The 20,441-nt window shown below is 45.0% G+C and overlaps 1 protein-coding gene across 1 annotated transcript in view; it reads left to right on the top strand.

Moving 5' to 3' along the window:
- LOC110305849 (protoheme IX farnesyltransferase, mitochondrial) overlaps positions 1–20,441 on the top strand; it is a 118,171-nt gene that overhangs the window by 83,335 nt on the left and 14,395 nt on the right. Inside the window, exon 5 of the mRNA XM_021177982.1 lies at positions 3,629–3,699. Within this exon, the coding sequence (XP_021033641.1) occupies positions 3,629–3,699 (71 nt within the window). The remainder of the gene's footprint in view (positions 1–3,628; positions 3,700–20,441) is intronic.

The raw sequence follows: 20,441 nt of genomic DNA, 5'->3' as shown, positions 1-20,441 counted from the left end.
ATCTCACTAAGCTCTGTGACAGACTCTGTCCCACAGCTACACAGGAAAACCTTTGGGCAATGTTGTTCCAGAATAGGCAAAGTGACATGAAACAGAGCCATCACAGTTCGTCCCTCTGAGCATGGCACTCAGATGCACCTTTCAAGCAAATTTAGTTTCCAAATAGACCATAGCAATATATTATCTATGCTCTTACAGCCACCACACAGAGGCATTCATAGCTCCCCTACAGGAGAAAAGACAGTATTTGTCTTTGGGTGCTCTCCGTTTTCTTCAAGCTTTTTGGCTTCTTGATGCTGTGCAGCTTACACTAAGTAAGATGTGAGACGCAACCCAGTAACCAACGCTTAAGAGACTTTAGATTTTTTTAAGTGATGTTATACATTTTAAAGAGACTGAACTTTTAAAATGTTTGAATTTTTAAAGCCTGTGAGACTTCCCAATTTCCAAAATAGTTCAGAACACAACTTTGCTTGATTCTTAATGTGTGTGTCCTGGTTATTTCTTTGTCAACTTAACAAACTAGGGTTCTTTCAAAGATGAACCTCAATTGAGAAAATGGCTCCATCAGATTGGCCTATAGGCAAGACAGTAAGTAGATCATGTTCTTGATTAATGATTGATGTCGGAGGGCCCAGCCCACTGGAGATGGCACTGCTCCTGGGCAGTGGTCCTGAGTGCTATCAGAAAGAAAGCTGAACAGGGAGAGCCGTGGAGCAAGGCAGGAAACAGTGTTCCTCCATGGTCTTCAGTTCCTGACTTGAGCTCCTACTGAGGCATCCCTCAGTAATGGAGTATGTCAGATGAAGTAAACCCTTCTTCCACAAGCTATTTCTGGCCAGTAGTATTTGATCTCAGCAATAAAAAACAAACTGAGATTGAAATTGGTACCAGAAATAGAGTATTGCTGTAGCAGACCTGACGGTGTCACCTTGAGGAAGAGTGTAGAAGTATAGAAGGCCACTGAATGCTCAGAGCTTAATGAACTGTTATGAGAAATTAGAGAATCAGGATACTTCCGATCAGATGTGATACTTCAGGAGGAAGCAAAGACCCTATCAAGACTGTTGAGATTGTTGACTAAGAATTGGTGGCAATGCAACCTTTACTAGGACAATTGATGGTGACTAGCTGGGGCTGAAAAATCAGCTTTGATTATTAAGAGACACACATCATTGAGATAAAATCTTCTTAAAGTATTTTCTCAAGTTCAGCACACAGAAGGGGCCAAGGCCAGCTCATGCTGGCAGCCAAACTTGGTCTGCCAGGTGGTAAGTTTTAAAGGCATGCAGGGTTCATAGAAAGCAGCTGAGACCTTTCACTGTAAGAGGCCAGGAGAGACATTGGTAAAAGTGGAGCCTAAGGTACATTGGAAATGCTAGGATTGAAGGGGTCATGAAGAGAAGTTGAGACTTGACACCATGTAGCAGGGTCAGAGTCCGTGAAGCATGCCCAGGAGAGGTTAGTGATCCAGGTGCAGCCTGTGGAGACCCCTTCATATTGGAGATGACAGACTCCAAAGACAGGGGCAGTGGCAGGCATGGTGTGGAGCTGGCCTGAGTCTATGAGGCAAGCTTTGTGTGCTAAGGATGGCGGAGCTGAGAGGGGAGAGCGGCCTAAGCCCTTTGGAGCCAAGAACATCATGGGCGTATCCCAAATGCAAGACATCGAGCTGCAGGATTTGATTTACACTGTTGGCGTTTGGTTTTCATTTGGTTTGTTTGTAACCATGTCCTGGCACTTCCTCCTTAGAGTAAGAAGTTTGTAACTTAGTTTTGAGTTTACAGGGACACTTGAGAGACTTCAAATTGTAAAGTGGTGTTAGGTATTTTAAAGAGGCTGAACTTATAAAGTGTTTGAGTTTCTAAAGACTGTGGCTTTCAAAAGTTGGAATATGTTTTATCGTGTAATGTTTATTGATATGAGATCTTGGGTATAAGCAAGAAAGGGAAGTTATTGGTATGTCAAGATGACAAGTGGTCAGTTGTCCGGGTGGGATTGGTTGGTTGTCATTTGTTTTTTGTCAACTTGATGCACACGAGTGTTATCTGGGAAGAGGGACCTCAGGATGGGAATGCTCAGATGACTTGTAGACATGTCTGTAGGGCATTTGGATGGTTGATGTGGGAGGGCCCAGTGTACTGTGAATGGTGCCGTCCCTGGGCTGGTGGTCCTACATAGTCTAAGAATGCAGAGTGAGCAAGCCATGGGAAGTAAGCTGGCATCCGACATTACTCCATGGTCTCTGCTTCAGTTCCTGGGTCCAGTTTCCTGCCTTGAGTTCCTGCCTTGGCTTCCTTTCTCTCCATAATGAAGTGTGACCTGAGAGTTGTAAACTAAAATAAATAAACCCTTTCCTTCCCAAGTTGCTTTTGGCTGTGGTGTTTCATCGCAGCAGTATAAAGAAGGCACAGTGAGACACGCGTGTTTCTTAATAGGCGGCACCGCATGGCTCCTCTAAGTACCCCAGCCCTTCCTACACTGCTCTCTCTGGCGATGTTTTCCTCTAGCCTGTAAGAGCTCAGCGTGCAGAGCCCAGCATTTGGAGCTACAGTTTGCACACATGGATAAGTGATTCCTATCACTGATGTAGACTCAGACCAGACATTTCTGAAATCTGTTAAACATGTTTTTCTTGAAAAAAAGATTTCATGCTCAAATAAGTTTTGGAAACACTGAGTAAGCACCATTAATTAGATTTATTCCTGTTAGTGTTTCTCAGAGCCCTTATCGCACTACTATGATTCGACCATTGAGTCACTGTGGGAACAGTTCCCGGGGTTATTAAGGAACATGGCTGAAGATAGATTAACTTCTATTGAATTACCGTTTCTTCTACTGATTTGCCTCCAGCCCATTTAATCAAAGATTTTCTCAAATAACTGGTCAGATTTTGGATTACTTATATACCCCTAAAGTTGACACGTAGGAGACATTTGATAACAAATTATAAAACTTATTTATATAGTTTATCATGGATTTGGAAATTTCTTGAGCTGCCTTTTGACAAGTAGACAACAAAAAACTTCATTGTGGGCATGAGAGACAACTGCTGAGTGTACTGTTTAGGCTGAGGTGCTGTAAGCTTTATGATCATTGTATCATGTGAAATCTAGCCTGTGCCCGGCAGAGCAAGAAAACCAAACTCATAGCCTCACCTCAACTCTTTCATCTGGGCTGGTAATTGCTCCTGGTCTCAGCAGCAGTTCTGATGGCCGATATACCTACAGGCATGGGGTATGTGGTGGACTCAGGTGTGAAAGGCAACTTGGGTAGGAAAGAGTTTATTTATTTAATTATTTATTTTTATTCTGCCTTAAATCTGTAACAACAGGGCTTAAAGATTGTAACTGTGTATTTAGCAAACCGTTTTTAATGAGAGTGAAAATACATATTCTTTACAGTGCATTTTTTTAAAGTTTGTCTCTCCCAGAGAATTTTTCTTTAGGAAACGACACAGTATTACTTCATGTTATCAGAGTTGAGATGAGAAGTGGGGGCATCTTAGTGGATGAGAGGTCTCTGGCACCGCCACCACCAGAAAGAAGGGAAAGGGCTAAAATCTGCTGAGGAAAGAGTGTCAATATATGGTATTTAATAGCTTCTTGTTTTCTGTCTGTTTTTCCAGTTTTTTGAGGTGCCATTCGACTCAAACATGAATAGAACAAAGAACAGGCCTCTGGTTCGGGGGCAGATAAGGTAAGTCATGGCTGATCCTCCTCTACATTCATGGACTTACTCATCCTGAAGCTTGTTTTATTGTTATGCTCATTTAGCGGGCTAATTATAGTAAGTTTTCCCCTAGGTCCCATTATCTATCTAGTCTCAGGTTCTGGGCCTCATTAGCAGTGTCAGATATAAGCTCACTGGTAGAGGGAGGCCTAAATCCAATCAAAAAGGTGGACGGCTGTTCCCATAATATTTGTGCTACTGTTGTACCGATATCTTTCAGACAGGCCATTGTTGTAGCTCTTGGGGTTCATAGCTGGGTAAGACTGATGACTGCTTTTCTCCTCAGGTAACGTGTATGGCACCGTCCTGCACTATGAGCAATGTTAGTCAGTAGAGATGAAACGTCTAGTTGAGTGCCAGCTAGATTTCTTCATGTTCAGTGCCTAAGTAAGTGGACTCTTCAGCAATGGAACCTTACCCTCTGGTTGTAGAAGGTGACCAATTTTGTGGCAATTTAGAATTTGGTGGGGAGATTCTACAGAACCCCTTTGGCCAAAGACTCAAAAAAATATAGCTCATTCCCAGTACTGATGGTTGTACTTGGTGATCTAATATGTCTAGTTGGGACATTGCCTTCCCCGTTATATGATAAGTTCATTTAAATTCCATTCGTATGTGTATATGTTTTAGGAACCTTCTACCATAGTAGGTCTCAGTATAGTTTTGCTATGGCCTTTAGCTCTCCCTCCTCATATTTTCTCCCCTATCCTATCCTGCCCTCCCATCCTCTTCCCCATGTAATCCTCCTAATTTCCCACTCATCCCTTTATAACAGTATATTATATCTCTTCTTCTGGAAGATCCCAGAAAGTGTGTGTGTGTGTGTGTGTGTGTGTGTGTGTGCGTGAGAGAGAGACAGAGACAGAGACAGAGACAGAGACAGAGACAGAGACAGAGTGTTTGTTTTAATGCATTTACTAGACAGGCACTGTCATAGACTGAAGGGCAGTGATGACCAAGGTAACAATTCTGTGTCTTACAGGATACCAGATACCAACTTCTTAAGCACCTTATACAGTGCGCCAGATTCTACATAGATTATACAAATAGTGATTTGTAAATACAGGAAAGAGTATCTGACACAAACACAGGGTCTCCCTCTTCTCTCACCCCATCTACCCTGTTTATTTTTCTATTGCAGATCACTGTTCTGAGCCCAGGGGTTCTGGAGATCTCTGCAGAGTGCCCTGCAGGCTTCACAGGCCATGACTCCACCTCTGCCCTTTTCCTTTCATTTCTTCATTTGTTTTCTAAAGCCAGACACCTGGAGGTAGCCTTTGGCTTCCCTTGTCCCTCTCTTTGTTGTTTAGTACCTCCAGGCCTTTTAGCCTTCTGGACAGTCCTAGAATCTGTGTCCACTTGAAGTAGGTGCAGGTTGCTCAGCAACTGGCTAGCTTCTCTGCCTTTATTTTCCCATTCTCTTGCTTCCACTCAGTTGGCAGATGCATCTTCTTTCAGTGATCGGATTGGTTCTCCCTTAAACCTTTTTACAAAATTCAGTTAAGACAGAATGTTTTGTTTTGATTCCTTCCAGTGCCGCCAAGGCCTTTCCTCAGTACACTTCCCTGCAGCTCTTGCAGCCTCTCCCTGAGGCGTCTGCTCTCTTGTTCTCATCTGCCCTCACCTCACACCATGCTTCTCCTGTCTGCCAGGCAGCCAACTGTGCCCGTGATGGCCAGGGAGCCCGTAGGCTTTGTTGTGCTGCTGTTACTGCGTCCTGCTCTGTACTTGGTACTGTCATAGCCCTGCCCAGTGCTGTCTACTCCTGCCTCCCTCTCCTTCTCCGTATTATTGCATTGTGAGCTCTGAGACCAAGGTCTCATAAAAGTCATGTGATGTACCAGTGTCCATAGCAGACAAACACAAAGCAAATCTCACATGGCAGAGTGCAGTTGTCTTCACTAGGGTTTCCATGGTTGTGATAAAACACCGTGACCTAAAGCAACTTTGGGAGAAAAGAGTTGATTTCATCCTACACCTCCAGGTCACACTCTCTCTGGAGCAAGTCAGGGCAGGAATTGCTGGGCCCTCCTGCACCAGTCATTAACCAGGACAGCCCTCCACAGACTTGCTCAACAGGCCAGTCTATGGGGGTATTTTCCCAACTAAGAGCTTCTCTTCACAAATGACTCTAGCTTCTGTGAAGTATATTAAAACTAGCCAGCACAGCGATGATGAACAGATCGACAAACAGATGGGCAGACAATAGAGAACAGAAATGTCTCCCAGACCACACAAATACAAAAGTCAGGACATTTTTGATTTCCTAACACTTCTGTTAAAGCAAGCACACATGACGTAGACTGCCAAGGCACTGAGGTCAGGAGTGAAGGATGCGTACACAAGCTTTAAGATTAGAGGAGGGCAGGCACACGGGATGGCAAAGCAGGTAAAGGAGCTTGCTACCAAGCATAATGACTTCAGCTCAGTCCCCTAGGCCCACTTGTTAGAAAGAGAGAACTGATTGCCACAAGTTCACCTCTGACCTCCACAAGCATGCTGTGGCGTGTACACAAACACATATAATAAATAATAAATGACAAGGATAGAAGTAAATGGAATTTTAAATGCTTTCAAAGGGACTAAGAAGAGTGCACCTTCAGACAGACGTGCCGAGTGCTCAGCAAAGATGGCTCTGCACACAATGGACAGGGTAAAGAAGATGGCGCATGCCAAGGAACAAGGAAGAGAATGCTCTGAGATGCAGTTAGCATAAACCATTCCAAGAACCGACTTAGATTCACCTGGGAAGCCAGAGGCAGTCACATGTGCGACACTGGGGCCAAGTTTCAGCTAAAACGGTCCCTCAGGAGGTGAAGATCACTAGAGGGGAAAAAATGGAGACATGTTACAAGTCCCAGAAGATGACCTCAATGACAGCTAGGAGCAGGAAGGGGGGGGGCTGAGTTTTTAGTGTTGAAGTCCCTGAAGTCCCCCTGTGTCTCTAACCAGGCTGATGCTAGGATGGCTGGCAGCTGCTTTCCAAGCCTCTGCCTGCTGTGTGGACTGCCTATCCTCCTCAGATGGACGATGCCCATCCCACCTCCCTGCCTCACCCCCATGACTCTGTCTGCTTCTTTTTTCTCCTTCTACAACCCTTGTTCACTAAGGAACAGTTGTTTCTCTCTGACATGGCCCTGCATCTACTTTTGTCAAGTCCTCCACTTTCAGGTAATTCCTAAGGCAGAGGAGCCAAGAAAGGTTAGAATGTAATCAGTCATTGAGAACTAGTGGATCTAGTGTGGAGCCCAGTCCTTTGACCACCACCAACCAAATGAACAATTCTTTAGCCCTTGGAGCTGGACCTACCTGAAGGCAGGAGGGAGTAGACAGGCGCCCTTCCTACCGCAGACCTCCTGCTGGCCTTCAGTGCTGAGCCACTGCGGCTTTGCAATCTCACTAGGCCATTCTCCAACTTGAGCGAGCACAGCCACTGTTCCCTAGACGTGTGTGGACATAATCCCACATGTCCTTTATGGATGACTTGAGGGGACTGTGAAGGGTAATGTAGAGTCTAATATGTTTCCCCTTAGGGCTGACCTACATAAACTGAATACATTTAGGGCTCGGCTCCACATGTTTCAAGATTAAAGGGTATCCAGCCTGAGACAGCCTTAGCAGCCCAGGCTGCTCGCTGGTCCTTATAATCGCTGCCTTCTGTACAGTTTGTTTACACGGGGGCAGGAGATGATGGTGGCTGTAATTGATAACTAAGGAATAGTAAGTTAATTCGCTTTTTTTAAATAATGAAAATATACTCTTTATATTTTAAACATAGAAATTTTCTTTATTTTTACTAGAGTTGAAAAGTGAAATAGAGCTAAAATAAAATCTAATGAGAACAAACTTACAAAATTATATTCTTTTTCTCACCTTCCCAAGACAAGTACAGAGGACAGTCCCCCCAGTTTTAATTACCTGCCAATAGCCTGTATACAATACCAGTTGCCGTCCATGGTGGTCCATATTGATGATCCTGGTAGTTATGAGGCTAAGAGGGGGGGGGATCACAAACTTGAAGGCAGGCCGGACTACGTATTGACTGTATTATAAAACACAAAGTATTTATGAAACACAAAAATATCAGTCACAGCTGTAGCTCAGTTGGCAGTCTGTACTCAGCATATGCCTGATCCTGTGTTTCCTGGCACCAGAAAAGCCACTTCCTTTGTTGTGCTGTTGTCACTTACAATTAAAAACAAAAAACAAAAAGCAATTTTTAATCTTACCCCATTTGAAAAACACTGCTTCCATTTCCTGCACTAGTGAAAGAAACAGTGTCCATATGTTAAGATGGGTGCCCGGACTCATCCTAAAACATACAGCCATGGTTCTTTGTCACTTGAGTGTGTATCCTGGACCGCCTTACAACAGCACAGGTAGTTAATGGAAACATCTTTACTGCTGGTTACCAGTGTCTTTCCTGCGGAAACACTTGACCCTGTGGCTTTCTGCTTTTCCTTCAACTCTGGGTCCTTTGTGGCAGGATGATTAATCAGGCTCTTCAGTGGCATGGGAGCCACCATATGACAGTGAGCATATCACTCAGGAAGGACCCAGATGCACGGGAGACCTCCTGGAGCCACAGAGCTCTTGGCTAAAGAGCTCTTGTATCTGCCTAGAAGGAAGTCTGCAGAGAAGTGCTCCAGGGGCTTGGTAATGGAGCTGTCTTAACCCTGCTGTCATCTGCAGGAGCATAGCCCTATTGGAGTCAGAGCACCGCAGCTGTTCTCCTGGGAACATGTGATCCCTGGCTTCAGACTGACCACTCCTATTGCCAATAGGGGTTTGTTATGTACAAAGTTAAGAGATGGTTTGCTTCTGAGGTTTCTGGGGCTCTGGTATCCTGCTGTTTGCATATTCTCACTAGATCTTTTCTTCCTACATCTTATGTTACACAACTGTCCAGTGTTGTTGAACTTTCCACGTGGTGAGGTTCCCATCTCCCTGCACATTATTCCTAATAGGATAAAATGGATTTAGTAGTCCAAAGATGCCTGGAGGAATGGTTTGACATGAAGAGTCCCAGAATATTTTCCCCAATCTTTACTTTAGTTACTTTAAGGATAAGAACAAGCAGTTGTGTACTATAAGGATAAGAACAAGCAGTTGCTCTTGAGGAGTTGTTGGGAGCACTAACTGGTTCTCCAGGCTCTGCCCAGCCCTGCTGAGAGCAGGTCATTCCACCAGACTCACCCAGAGGCTTCTCCCAGGACTTTCCAGCCATGCCACCCCTGGTCTCTTCTCTGGTTTAACACTTAAACAGGGTGTCTTCTAGATAGACACCTGCATGCTGTGTACAGTGGCTCTTCTGTTTGTCCTCTTTGGAGAGAGCACCCCCCCCCCTTAGTACTTGCTGCTTGCAGCTGACCTCCAGCCTCCTGGCCAGCTCAGCTCTCTCTGCATAGCACTGCACTGTGCTCTCTAATGCTAACCTTCTGCATCCCTCTCTCACTTAGATTCACGCATCCCCAAAGTGACCATCTCAGCCTTAGCCCTCCGGCTTCAGTTTAGTTCTCTCAAATCCAAAGCTTTGAGAAAAAACTCCACAGCCCAAGTGTGAGCTGGTAGCTCACCCCTGACCTGGATCCCTGAGGCAAAAGATAAACAAACTTGGCAGTTAAACATTAGAGATGGCAGGAGACAGAGGCTGCTGTGCCTAGGCAGCTTGTGCCTGACTTGAGCTGATGTTCATCTCCAACCCTGGGACCACAGGATGACTTTCAAGCTATAGTCCACCTCCCCTGCCTCAACACAGACTTACATGAAATCCTGTCTGAGCTCTATTCTTTATACTCAACCCCAAAGAGGATTCTTAAACATTGTAATAACTGCATTTGTTTTGCTTCAGCTACAGAGACCTGTCTCCCCCTATCCCCTTCCCTCTCCTCTCCTCCCCATCTCATAGGTCTTCCTCAGCATTGTTTCATTGTTCTGTCAGAGTTGAAGCTCTCTGTTTTCCTTGTTTTCTGAGAGTGCAGAGAGATATAGGCACCTATAATCTACTGTCTGCATCACCTTGAGGTTTTCCAGTTTGAATTCCCAATGTACCTCATATGGAGGTAGTTCAGTAATACCCCTGTCGTTGGTATGTCCAATTAAATTCATATTCTTAATATTATTATTTCTTTTAAATGTGTTAGAATTCTCACTTTTAATTCAACTCATCAAAAATGTATTGATTACCTGTGGTGATAACAGCACTGTGCATTTTGTTTGTGTCATGGTGAACGTTTTATAAAATGGACAGGAAAATTAGATGGGCAAAAGCTTCGCATACAGGGCTGGGCAGCCCCAAAGTTAAGTGAATTTAATAAATTGGCATGAACAAAGGCCTCTGAGAAGTAGAAGATACAGAAAAGGACAGCGTGGACACTGCTCGCCTCCTGACCAGGGCTGCTGAGCCTAACCTTCCTTCCTGTCATATTTTGGAAGGCATTTGTATTTTGATTACATCTCCCTTGAATTTTCCATTTTCCAGCTTGGTGATGCTGACAGAGAAATAATAGATGTCAACATTAGTTTTTCCAAGTTAATGGATCAGATGAGGGTAATCCATAATGCGTAAGCTTATGTGGGCTGTAAGCAGGAGAGATTGCCTGATAAGAGCTGAGCAGGAGGTTATTTGGGGAGGATAAATGGAAACCCTTCTAATCGGGTCAGCCATACCTGTCTTTAAAATGAATGATAAAGACTGAGTTTTAGAACGAAATGAATGGATTGTTTAGTTGGCATTACTAACTTAAAGAGCAGGGTTTAGCTTAAGTATTACAGGGACTTACAGAAGACATTTTTCAAATTTACTGAAGGTTTTACCAGTAAGCACTTAAGCAAATGTAAACATTGTGTAGGCTACAGGGGAGCTGTGTTAGTCACCACCCAGTCCTGCTGGTCTAGTGGACGAGGACCTAACAAGGCACAGGCCTGCACAGCTTCAAAGGCTTGTTATGATTAGTCTCTCAGTATGTGTATACTGCTAATGTAATAAGAACATAAACATTTGGTAAGTATAGAAATTTCTTTCTGTAATGTTAACCAGTGATTTGAAGTGGCAGGAAAAACAAATTTGTTCTCAACTTATTTGCAGAGGTGTTAATGTAGAGAAGATTGTTCTAGAATAAGATCGTTCAGTACCATGAGCCATGGAGTTGAGGAGTCAGCAAAGTCTTTGTACATCTCCTCATACTGAGGCATTGCTGAGGCTGAGCACACAGGGAGTCTCTCTCCCTGGTAGTCAGGAGAAAAGGACTGACTGTGAAGTACTCTATGCGTGATGGCTTCTTCAGGTCCCATGTCCCTACGTAATAGCTGTAAGATATCCCAATATTCTAAAAAATACTCACTTAAAGAGATAGCTGTTGTTTCTTAGGAACTTAGTCTATGTTTGCTTCTGGCTGTTGTTGTTTAACAGTAGTCAAGGTACACGTAGGCTGACGTTCCTCTTCTCAAGGCTGGACTGTACAAATACTGTGCCCACCGGTGAGTGCAAGTGTAGGCTTAGAGGTGGTCTGTTTTATGGTCTGTAGGAGTTCATTGGGCAGTGTTCTTAGATACAGAGAACATCAAGTTGAATGCTGTAGACTGACTACACTAAAGTATGGCCTGGGAGATGTACAGGCAGGATGGTGGACCCAATAAACACAAAGACCACAAAGGGCTACAAGAGCCCCACAACAGACGTGGAAGTTCCCCCTCTCACTGGTGGAAGTGTTCAGGAAGAGAAAGACAAGAGCCCCAAAACAGACATGGAGGTCCCCGTCCTGCTGGAAGATGAAGGTGAGGGGGAAATGTTCTTGGAAATTTTTCATTGCCCTTGTTATGCCGTTGCTTTTGTCTTCGGAACGTGCTGGGGATGGGCCAGGACTTCATGCAGGCTGTAAGGGAGGCATCTGTACACTGGCCTACACCTCCACTCTTGTCTATCTATGAGAAGTACAGGGAGCAGCATTCATAAAGTTAGCAGGCACTTGCTCTCCTACCTAGACCCAAGAAAACAAACAGTGGAGACCACAGAGCAAGTCCAGACTGTATGGGCCTGCTGTGCGTGCTTGCCTTAGCCACCAGCATTTAAAAATAGAACCTCACATCAAACCCTACCATGCGAGGCCAAGGTGATGCACCCCCACTTGTCTGCACAGCCTGGGCCACTCCTTTTCTTTCAAGTGAGCTCAAGGGCCTCCTGCGTTGGCAGCCTGCTTCCTGCTGTGTCTGTGTTTGTAAACACTGTCCCAGATTAAACTAAACGTGCAGATTGCTGGGGAAGAGGGGCAGGGAAGTGGACCTGTCTCGATCGGGCTTCACATGCCAGTTGGAGCACACACAGTTCCCGTCATCTCCAAACCCTCGGGGGTAGATGTCCTGCCTTCACTTTCTAAGTTGTGTTTATTAAAGCTACTAACACCTTGCAAAGACTCCCAAAATCCATTAGCTGTATTTTGCATAAGTGAATAAAGTCCTGTATTTAAAAGCTAAAGCGAGAGTTACAAAGTAGAAAAGAGAAAAGTGAGGGTCTCCTGTGCAGTAGGTACAGGCTGTTAGGTGAGAAGAATAGGTGTTTCAGTGGACAGCCCTGCCCAGATGCTTAAGAAGATTCAGAGATTGTACCTATGCTGGGGGACGGGGGATGGACAGATTTTCATAGATGGATCAAAGCATCTATGGTGGTTTGAATAACAGTGCCCCCCCCCCCCATAACGCTCAGAGATTTGAATGTTTTGTTCCCGGTTGGTGGACTATTTACCACAGATTAGGAGGTGTGGCCTTCTTGAAGGGGGTGTGCAAATGGGGGTGGGCTTTGAGGTTTCAAAAGCCCATGCATCAGTCCCAGTCTCACTTCCTGTCTTGTGATGGTGGCTCAGATATAAGTTCCCAGCTACTGCTCCCGAGCCATGCCCGCCTGCCTGCTGCCACACTTCCTGCCATGATGGTCAAGGACTCAGCCTCAGCAACTATAAACAAGCCCCAGGAAATGCTTCCGTTTATAAGTTGTTTTGACCATGGCATCTCTTCACAGCAATAGAACAGTAACTAAGACAACATTGGAATCACCCCAGACACACACACAGTCTTTCTACAAACATCTTTTCTGTGTAATTTAAGTGAGTTACTATGGCACCCTTGGAGGCTCGTTGACTGCTTCTTCCTGACTGAGGTTAGCTCAGAAATCTGCCATACCCTACAGACCTGGTCCTGGAAACCCGGCTGGGGTGACAAGGGAGTGAAGAACAGATAGAGACAGAGAGAGAGAGGCAAGCTGGGGTCTAGTGGGTGACACTCATGCATCCCCGCACAGGAGAGGCTTAGTGAGGTCTGTGGGGCGCAGTCTTAGGCTGCAGTCATGGAAGAGGAAGCTGTGCCTGGTAGTTTGAGCGCACACTGGTCATCATGAGTACACAGTCATCCTTGGACCAGCCACGGCCTTGCCACGTCTCTGATCCATAACAGGGAAGGCACGGCCATGTGGGACCACACATTCACTCGGAACAGAGCATCTTCACCAGCTCTCCATTGAGCTCAGCCTAAAGCAGGCAGGGCTCACTGACTTCTCTCGTACAGTCTGATTTAAACAGCGGATCCCTCGTATCTTCCTCCTGCATTTGTAAGAGTCTTCTGGTTGCTTTTTAAAAAAAAAACTCCTTTAGTACAAGCAGATGTACTGTTTTCTTCTTTCAAAAAAGATTTTTCATATAACACTATCTTTATTGTCCTTAGTATAATCAATAATAAATAAAAACATTTGCTATTTGTTTCATTTCTTGCATTCCTCTTAAATATGGTGTAAAATTTAGTCTTTTAAAATTGGTTTTATGCCTTCATTGTCCTTAAGTTGTGAGATGATGCCAGTGTCCTGCGTCTTTGTCATATCATAGCTTGAGACTTACACAGACTACCTAATAAGAGTCTATGGAGACCTTTTCAGAACAGTTATCTGTAAAGACATTCCCCAAAAACTCATTTCAAAGCTCAAGTGCGGGATTTATACAGGAAATTAAAATTAAATTGGCTTGATTTGATGAAGGTTTAAATTTTTCTTTTGTTTTTGAAGAAAGGAGATTTTATTTTGTGATTTAAAGGTCATTTATTCAGGAAGAATGGGCAAGAAGTATGAGATTAATTTTTGTATAGGCCAAAATTACCTGTGGAGCCGGTCATAATACAAAGCTTGATTTAATGCAGTGCTTCCTGGACCCCCAACACACTGCTTACACAGAATGGCCCAATTTCCCCAGGAAGTTATTTAAAAGGCAAGTAATTTAAATTACATTTATTAAGTACAATGAATAGACAAATTAAAGCTTGCTTTTCTCCTTGTTTCCAATATCTCTAGAAAATTCTCCTTTAGTATATCTATGTCAAGACTATTATTGAACAAACAAAGCGATGTCCCATTGTAAGGGACATGTATGGATCAACCCCCACTCCTGGTCTGTCAGTTCCTCTTCTGTGGTAGCCTTGGGCAGGAAAGGCAGTAGAGAGAGTCGTAATTTAAAATGTAATTGAGTTTGCGCGTGAATTTTGAAGTAAATCACTAGCCCTCATCATGGCGGGGAACCTCTTTGCATGAGTGGATGAGTGTGAAGACGCACTCTCAAGCCTCGCATGCACCCACCCTGCTGTACATGCAACACTCTCAAACCACTTGCAGTGAGTGACTATATTTCTGCAGACATTTGGACACTTATTCTCATACCCACTTTATATTCATTGCTAATATTTCCCGTACAAATGCATTCCAGCCAGAACCATTCAGAGTCCCTTTTGTCTCTGATCCTACTGGGTGGACACTGTCACAGCTGCTGTGGTAGAGGGCTAGAAACACCAACAGTTTTTAAAGATCAGTCAGGTTTTATCTATTGCTAGTTCATGTTTTATTTGATAGAACAAAATTAAATTTTTATACGAATTGTTACTACAAATACATACATGCATGCATACATACATGCATGCATACATACATACATACACACATATAAATTCTTAAGTACGCTTCAACATAAACCAGGGATAGAATAACTCTGCAATTTTAAAAGTTCCTACCTATATCCAGCTCTGCTTAAAGGCTCCTCCATGTTTAAATACAGCTTTCTCATTGCATGTGTTCTCTCATGCAGCTGATCTTACAGTGATAGCCCATGGGACTTTTGTCTGTGTCTGTGTGTTTAATGTCTCTCTTCCTTTCTAAATAAAACGTCCCTATTTTTCTGTCTGCTCTGTTGCCAAGCAGCGCAGTGATTGACGGTCCAGGCAGTGAGAGGTACGGATGAATGAGTGAACAAACAAGTGAAGGCCCTGTACGGTTAGCGAGTGCACTGTGTTCCGTAAGAGGGCCCGTGAAGTGTTCCCCATGTACCTGAGAACTCTGCACAGGCAGCAGAGCTGGGCACAGCAGACCTACTCCTGCCCTGTGCTCTTGCTATTGGAGCTTTTGACCTGAGTTGAGCTAAGCTCCAATAACAACAGTGAAATAGCCCTAACATACACACCACATCTTTCTGTTGAGGAAACAAGGACCATAAGAGGTTAAATACCAGGGCCTGAACTAGACTCACAGTGCCTGCATCCAGGCCAGTGTGGTTAGTCAGGAAAGCAAATAATAATAATAAAATTAAAAGACTGTAAAATAGTTCTGTTATAGGATATTCAGCAGGCACTAGAGCGGAAGCAGTAAATGAAGCTCAGGGCTCTCCAGCCCCAGAGTTATACTTTTAATGGTGCACACACTTGAGGCTGGATGACTAAGTCAGTCCCTCTAAGGGGAGTCAGGGAAGTCAAGGGGCACACTGTTTCTCTGCCAGCAACTGCTGCCGCTAGGTCATAACCCCATGTTCTTTCCGCTGGAACAGGTCAGAAGGCACACATTGATTGATAGGCACTTTACGTGGGTGACCTGGCCTGGCCAGCCACAGTGTGCGAGTGGCTCCTGTAGGCCCAGAAAGTATACTTTTACCATGTAAGTGCCAACATTGTGTTGGCAGTGGGATGACATAGTTTGTGACCTGTAGCAAGCCTGTTTGGGGTCCTACCTGGTTCCCAGGTAATGCAGCTGCGGCCACACCCAGAACTACTGTGGGGTGGGTGGATGCAGAATCCTGTCCCCTGGCTCTAGGCACAAGGAACCCCAAGGAATCCTGCAGAGCCTGCTGGCAGCCAGATACAGTGCTCACATGGATATGAACAGCTGTAGAATTAAAGGATATGAAGAGCAAAACCATAGTAGGGAGGTACAAAGGAGAGTTTTTAATGCAGAACTGAGTAACAGAAAGAGAGTGGTTCCACATCCTGTGTCAGCTCTGTCTTCATGTTGGAGGCACTTGCAGAACCTTCAAGGTGGAGGTGTAGATGGCCTTGCTGAGCAGTCACTCAGTAGTGTGATGGGGAAGGTGTGCAGAGTGGCTGGCCTGAAGTCACAAGGGTTGCTGCCTTCAGACTGTGAGACTTTACTCTCGATTTGTAAGCAGAGTCGAGTTCTGTTTAACAAGACGAGAAAGGGACACTCTTTCCAAATGAAAAATAGGTATCTATTGAAACTGTCAAGTTTTGGTCCGGGTTCCCACTCAGTGACACTGCATTCAGCTCACTGCCTGTGGCCCTTGCTGGTCCCTATCACCACACACAGCTAAAAATGCCAAACTTCTACAGCTTTAATAGCGCCCTGGTATTGTCACTGCCCAGGTAAACTGGACTTTAAAACATAGCCCAGTCTCTATTTGCTGTATTCTCTCTTCCTGGAAGCACTGTCCTTGCCTGCTTCTTCCTCCACATTTTCAGAGATCACTGCTTCCTTTAGCACTGAATATCACATTGGATAGTTGATTTTTAATTTCTAGATTACATTTATATATGTAGTGGTGGATGCACACTTGCATGCTTGCACGTGTGAGTGAATGGTGGTGCGTGTGAAATCAGAGAACAATTTTCAAGAGTTGTTTCTTTCAAGAGAGCTGGGGTTAAAGTCAGGTCAAGAGACTTTGAGACAGCCCTTACCCACTTAGCTGTCACACAGGTCCTTCTCTGCCACTTTGCCCTTCATCTGTCACTGAGTCTCAGATTAAATGTTCACGTCCAGTCAGATATGGCAATACAGGCCTTTAATCCCAGCAATGCTGACCCAGGAAATGAGAGAGTGGATCTGCAGGGGTGTTTCATCAGTGTGTCCCAAGGCCAGTTGGAAAACTCTGGATTCAATTCATGAACCAGTCTGTAATCCCAAGCCTAGGCCCACCTGCCAAGTTACTTTACTTGTGTTGAGTCTCACCAGAAAAATTAAGAGATACTATAATCTCTCAAATTTACTTTGTTGATGTGAATGATTGTTGTTTGTTTGTTTGTTTTATGGGGAGGGGATGCTGTGGTTGTTTAGAGACATGATAGTGTTTTGCATCTATCCTGTTAGCAAGTTTTGGGTTGGTTTGGTCTGATTTTCAGTGCCCTGTCTACAGTGTTAATGTAGATTATGGACGTGTATTTACTTTTAAAGTAACTATAGCACAGGAAAAGGCCAGAGAGACGTACACCATATCCGTCTCTGAATAATTCAGAATTTTTTATGTTTTATTTTTATAGTTGCAAATTTTGTGACTTGAAATGTATATTACCTTTACAATAAGAATCTTGGCAAAAATGGAATACAACAGGAAAATTAGCCTGTTGATGCTATGAAGTTTTCCATTTGGGGTGCGCTCTCCTGGTGCTGAGCTTCGCATAGCATGCTGGGTAGTATCTTCATTCTTGTTTGCACACCCCATCAGCCTATTTGGTTTTCATTCATGCCCCTAAGCATATTGATTTAAATGCCAAAATCAAGCCTCATGGTTTTTTGTGTTTCCAACACAGGTCAAAAACTAAACTTCCACCCAAATTGCCTATCTCAATAAATTAAATTCATGTGTGCTTTTCTGAAAGGGCTTTTCATAGCACTAACGCCCTGGTCCCAACTGCTTCCCTGGCCCTTGGCGACGGGAACAACCCTCTTCTTCTTCCTTTTTTTTTTTTTTTTTTTTAAACACAAGGGCCAATTCAGGAAAAATAAATATGTTTATGAACTACATTTTTTCCCACCCAAAATAAAAGTAGCCTTTGGAACCCCGTGTATGGGAAGACCTGTTCTTATAACCTGGGAGCTCCCCTCTTGGAAGAACAAGAGTTGGAATGTTTACACTGGCTTTAGCTAGTCTCTCTTCTGGGCATGGGGAGATAGCGCCATGCAGCTTCCTAATCCTTCATCTGGAGGTTTCCATTGCATGCTGTGCTACCAAGTCATCTGGCTCCAGGTCAGCCATGCTGTGACCACCTGAGAGAACTGTGTCAGGAATGAAGTGAGGAGAAAGGCCAAGGGGGAAGTGGCAAAGGTGCACATCCAGCTCAGAACCACACTCCAGCTAGAGCTTCTCTTTATTGTTTTTTAAATGGGATATTTTCTTTATTTACATTTCAAATGTCATCTCCTTTCCTGTTTCTCCTTCCTCCCGGAACACCCACCACCACCATCCTCCCTCCCCCTGCTTCTATGAGGGTGTTCCTCCACCCACTCCCACCTCCACACCTTCAGTTCCCCTACACTGGGGCATCTATCAACCAAGGACCAAGGACCTCTCCTCCCATTGATGCCTGACAAGGCCATCCTCTGCAAGGCATGCAGCTGGAGCCCTGTGTACTCCTTTGTTGGTGGTTTAATCCCTGGGAGCTCTTGGGGGACTGGTTGGTTGATATTGTTGTTCTTCCTGTGGGGTTGCAATCCCCTTCAACTCCTTTGGTCCTTTCTCTAACTCCTCTATTGTGGACCCCACGCTCAACCCAATGGTTGGTCTCTGTATTTGTAAGGCTCTGATAGGGCCTCTCAGGAGACAGCCATATGAGGCTGCTTTCAGCATGCACTTCTTGGAATCCACCGTAGAGCTTCTCTTTAGTGATGGTGCTCACAGCAGGATCTCCTGGGGAAGTAGGGTGTGTGGAGTAGGAAGACAGTGAAATTTAACAAAAAATGGGGTGATGGGGAGGGGTGTGCATGGCTTGGGACTGACAACAGAGAGGTGAAGGGCAGAGCTGGAAAGATGACTCAGTGCTGAAGACCCCAGTTCAGTTCCAAATGGTAGTTCACATCCATCGCCATTCCCAGGGGGTATGACCCTCTGGCCTCTTAAAGCACAAGGCCCATACACACATCGTGTACATGCCTTGTAGGCAAACATTCACACACATAAATAAAAATAAATACTAAACCAATAAAAGAGATTGGGAAGGGAAGTGGGTAAAGGCAGAAATATGCAGAGTGTATCTGTGAGAACAAGGGCAGCCTGTTTCCCTGAACCCAGAGGAGGAGTGTTCTGAAATATAATGTGATATAATGCAGCGGGGGCGGGGGCAGGGGGCAAGGGGAGAATAAGAGTACCTGGCAGAACCACACCATGCGAAGGACTTAGTATAAAGAGGATTTATTGTGGGGAACGAGAATGGGGACCTAGGAAAGGGGTAGAAGCAGAAAAGGACTGCGAAGGAGAGAGGCCTGCTGTGAGCGGGAAGGAACAGAGGGAGTAGAAGTGGGGCTGGGGTATGGAGCTGTCCTTTTCATTAGCTGCCGGCCACCTGACTCACACCTGGGGGCAGGGAGGGATGATGCAAACCTAGAGGAGCCTAGTGGAAATCTCCCTTAACCAGCAAAGAGGGTGTTAATCCCAGTGTTTGTCACTGCTGGAGATCTGCCCTGGAGTAAAACTAGGATTCCCAGACAGGTGAGTAGTTAGTTCAGGGTCACACAAGACACAGGCTAGAGGTCACCTCTAGCAGCTGCTGTGAGTCACCACCGCGCTCTTGCAATGGTCTGACCAGTATGTTTTCAGGGCCTTTCCCAGCAGGAGCAGAAATAACAGGTCACAGAAAGAATTGCCAGGGTGGGAGTGATGGAGACAGGGTGGGATAGAAGAAAAGACCAAGGGTGCCTGAGTCCATCAGAATTCATTGGCCGTGAGTTCCAAAGAGGTGGTGGGACAGATGGGTGCAGTTGCACTCAGGTCTTAGCAGTAGCCATGGTCATCCTGTCACCTTGTGACGACCACATGTCCCCATGTGTTCCCTCTTTCCTCAGAACTCCCATTCTGCTCTGTTCCACCTTCCAGGCAGGGCAGACCACAGCCCCCAGTGGAAAGAGGGCCAGCTAAATGAGAGTCAGAGTGGAATTTTTTACCTAGTGCCCCCGCACAATGGATTTGGTGTCACATGACACTTGAGCTGCTGGGCCCTCCTGCATCTCCGCTCACACTCCTTTGGAGCTGGTGGAGGCTGATTCTAACTGGGCCTCCTTCTTTAAGTTAGTCCTTCTTAGGGAGCCCAACTCACAATCCAGAGTACCTCTCAGTGGAGGAAGCACACCACAGCCCTGACAACAGAGGGGTGTTACTTCAAGAGATTGCCCCCCCCTTGGAGAACTGACATCACTAGAACTAAAACCCATTAGAAACTGCTAATGACTACAACTTGTCATGAAGCATTTTGTGGAACCTGTAATTGAGTGGGTACCAGGACATTGTAAATATGATTTTCTTGGGAGGTGAACTGTGGCTTTTGCAAAGAAAGCACAGGCTTAAGTAACCTACATTGATTCCCTTAAAAAAAAAAGTGTGGGGCTGGTGAGATGGCTCAGTGGGTAAGAGCACCCGAATGCTCTTCCGAAGGTCCAGAGTTCAAATCCCAGCAACCACATGGTGGCTCACAAC

Source organism: Mus caroli, chromosome 11 (assembly GCF_900094665.2).
Source record: "Mus caroli chromosome 11, CAROLI_EIJ_v1.1, whole genome shotgun sequence".
Classification (NCBI taxonomy): domain Eukaryota; kingdom Metazoa; phylum Chordata; class Mammalia; order Rodentia; family Muridae; genus Mus; species Mus caroli.
Note: the sequence above shows the minus strand (reverse complement) of the source record. Positions and strands in the feature narration are given on the sequence as shown.